The 2,500-nt window shown below is 41.2% G+C and overlaps 1 protein-coding gene across 1 annotated transcript in view; it reads right to left on the bottom strand.

Annotated features, from left to right (window-relative positions):
- Nucleotides 1-2,500, bottom strand: part of EBF3 (early B-cell factor 3) — a 119,586-nt gene that overhangs the window by 31,047 nt on the left and 86,039 nt on the right. The window contains 1 exon segment of the mRNA XM_010582011.1: nucleotides 2,181-2,307. Within this exon segment, the coding sequence (XP_010580313.1) occupies nucleotides 2,181-2,307 (127 nt within the window).

Below are 2,500 nucleotides of genomic sequence, written 5' to 3'. Positions count from 1 at the left end.
TGGGAAGGTTAAATGTTAGAGTGCCAAGCCAGACTGCAAGCATGGTGGGACACTGATGGGAAACAGATGCCCTGGGGATTCGGCCCCTCCCTCCTCTAGGGCTACATCATTTTCATTTTCTGAAATACAGTGAGGCTTGGCTTCCCTCGCAATGGCAGCTGTAATTTCCAAAGACTGTATCTCAGTCACCCTATCACTTCAGGAAGTTTCTCGGTCAGGCAGACGCTGCCTTTATCTTTTTATTTTCTTATTGCTGCGATATAGGGTTTTGTTTCCCTCAAAAGGTGTTTTAAATATATATTCCCATTAAAGTGTTGTTAGCAATGTAGCTTTATTACAATTTAGTTCCAGAGAGAGAAGCTCCTGACATTCTCACGATTCTTTTGAACATCTTTACTTAGCGATAAAGACAAAAGACAACCCCAGGAAAGAAGAAACGAATGGCTTTTCCTTACAGTTTCATACATATTTGCATTCACACATTAGAAAGAAGTTCAAAACAGCAAAATTTGCCAAATTTGCAAAATCCGCACCTAAGCAATGAGTTGAAGACGTTACTGTAGAGCAATTCAAAATTCCAGGCCTGTGCACTGAGAGCCAGACCGTCATCTGGTTCAAATCTGCAGCGCTTCCCTGGGTGCAATGGAACTGCACCAGCTCGCAACTGCTAAAATATCTGGAACTTAGTCTAAGGCTTTTAATTCATTCATTTTTTATTTTGCTGAACACTTATCTTAGCTAGTCATACTTGTCAGGATACTCTGCTGTAGCTTTGCACGGGCCATGTTCGCAGTAACCGTGACTGGAGGCAGCCCCACCTGCGGTTACCACCTTTGCAGCAGACTATGAAACAACGTTGGCTTTCGAGCTGTGTTGTTAGCACCACTGTCACCACCACCCCGTTTGGTAACTCCAGTAAAAACCCAATCAGAAAGATCAAGGAAATGTAAATATTCTCTCCTTTGTCAGCCGGACGTGAGGCACCCAGGTGTGAATGCAAGCGTTGGTTTTGCTCAGGTTGTGATTTCTTTGGGGATAGATGGAAGATAGGAATCTCGGGTGCTACCATCACTTAAAAGTTCATTTCAGCAATAGATCTCAAGCAGACACAAAAACATATCCTCGATGCGTTAACTGTTTAAAAAGTCCTAGCTTAAAACTACCCAGGAACACACTTTTCCCATTAGATCTAAATTAATAGATAGAAACAGTTGCAGTCTAGCGGGAAAATATTCATCAAAATGCACATCATCTGCACATCATCTGCAATCTGCATTATCTATCCAATAAGCAGCAAGAACTCTCCCCGAATCCCTGCAGTCTGTCGAGTAAACAGTTAAAGGCTCTTTGTTTTCAAAAGAGAGATTGATTCATCAGATCCAATTTATTACCTAGAATCCTCATCCAAAAGTATGGTAAATTAAATTGCTGTTTCTCCCTTTTCCCTCCCAGCACCTCAGTTAAATTCATTGTTAAATGCCAGAAAAACTGTAATACACATTTTAGATAAAAAGCCAGCAATACTTCATCCCGAAGTAAGAATTTTCATATTAAAACCACTGGAAACCACAAAGTTCCGACTTTTTCTTGTGCTCTTGTAAATTAAAATCAAATGTATTTAAAAGAATTGTCACAAATAAATCATTCCCAGGCTTGTGAGTTTGTATCCCAAGTTTCAGGTCTGAAAGAATTTTTAGAGCCAGATTGTGAATAAGGTTGGATAAAGTTCTTTGGATCCAACACCAGCTACTTGAACCGGTGCCTAAAACTTCAACTCAACCTTTAGGGAAGTTCAAGAAGTTTGGATAGATAGTCTGAAAAATATTTTTCATCACTGAATACTTCTTAACTCCCTTTTCTGGCTGGAGCAGAGTAGGAAATACCGCTGTTAATCTATTTCTGGCCAAAATGAAAACAGGAAGTAACAGGCATCTTGTGAGAGAGCTTGATCCCATGAGACTTCGAGACATTTTTAAGACCCAAGAGGCTTGGATAGGTACCAGGGCTCCTGGGTGCCCAGAGGAACAGGTATTTTGAGGCCCAGCTACCACCAGTTACACTTCCTGCAAGACACGTCCTATTTTTTAACAGCATCGTAACACTCGCGCTTTGCACTGCCTGTGTATCATTAATTGACGGGAGGTGTTATCCTGAAAGGAGTAAGGAAACCGTACACTTACCAGTGTAGACGAATCGGCCGGGAGCACCTTTGCAGAACTGTTTGGATTTGTAGGAGAGAGTTACTTCAACAACTCCTGGAATGTGCCGTGGTGGTGTTTGAACTCTGATGGCATGGGGTGTTATCAGCTATAAAAATCGTACAGAAAACATACCTTAAATCAAGATGGCACTGATAAGACTGATGTCAGCCAGTTTACATAATTACAAAAATGACTTTCAATCGTACTCGTCGTCTCAAAATTCTCCCTCCTTGCTGTCACGTTCGAAGATATGGGTCCTACAGGTTTTTTTAAGAAAAAGCTCTGTAAATGATCCTTGG

Source organism: Haliaeetus leucocephalus, unplaced genomic scaffold (assembly GCF_000737465.1).
Source record: "Haliaeetus leucocephalus isolate CR32 unplaced genomic scaffold, Haliaeetus_leucocephalus-4.0 Scaffold830, whole genome shotgun sequence".
NCBI lineage: Eukaryota > Metazoa > Chordata > Aves > Accipitriformes > Accipitridae > Haliaeetus > Haliaeetus leucocephalus.
The sequence above is the reverse complement of the archived record's forward strand: the minus strand, read 5'-3'. Positions and strand labels throughout refer to the sequence as shown.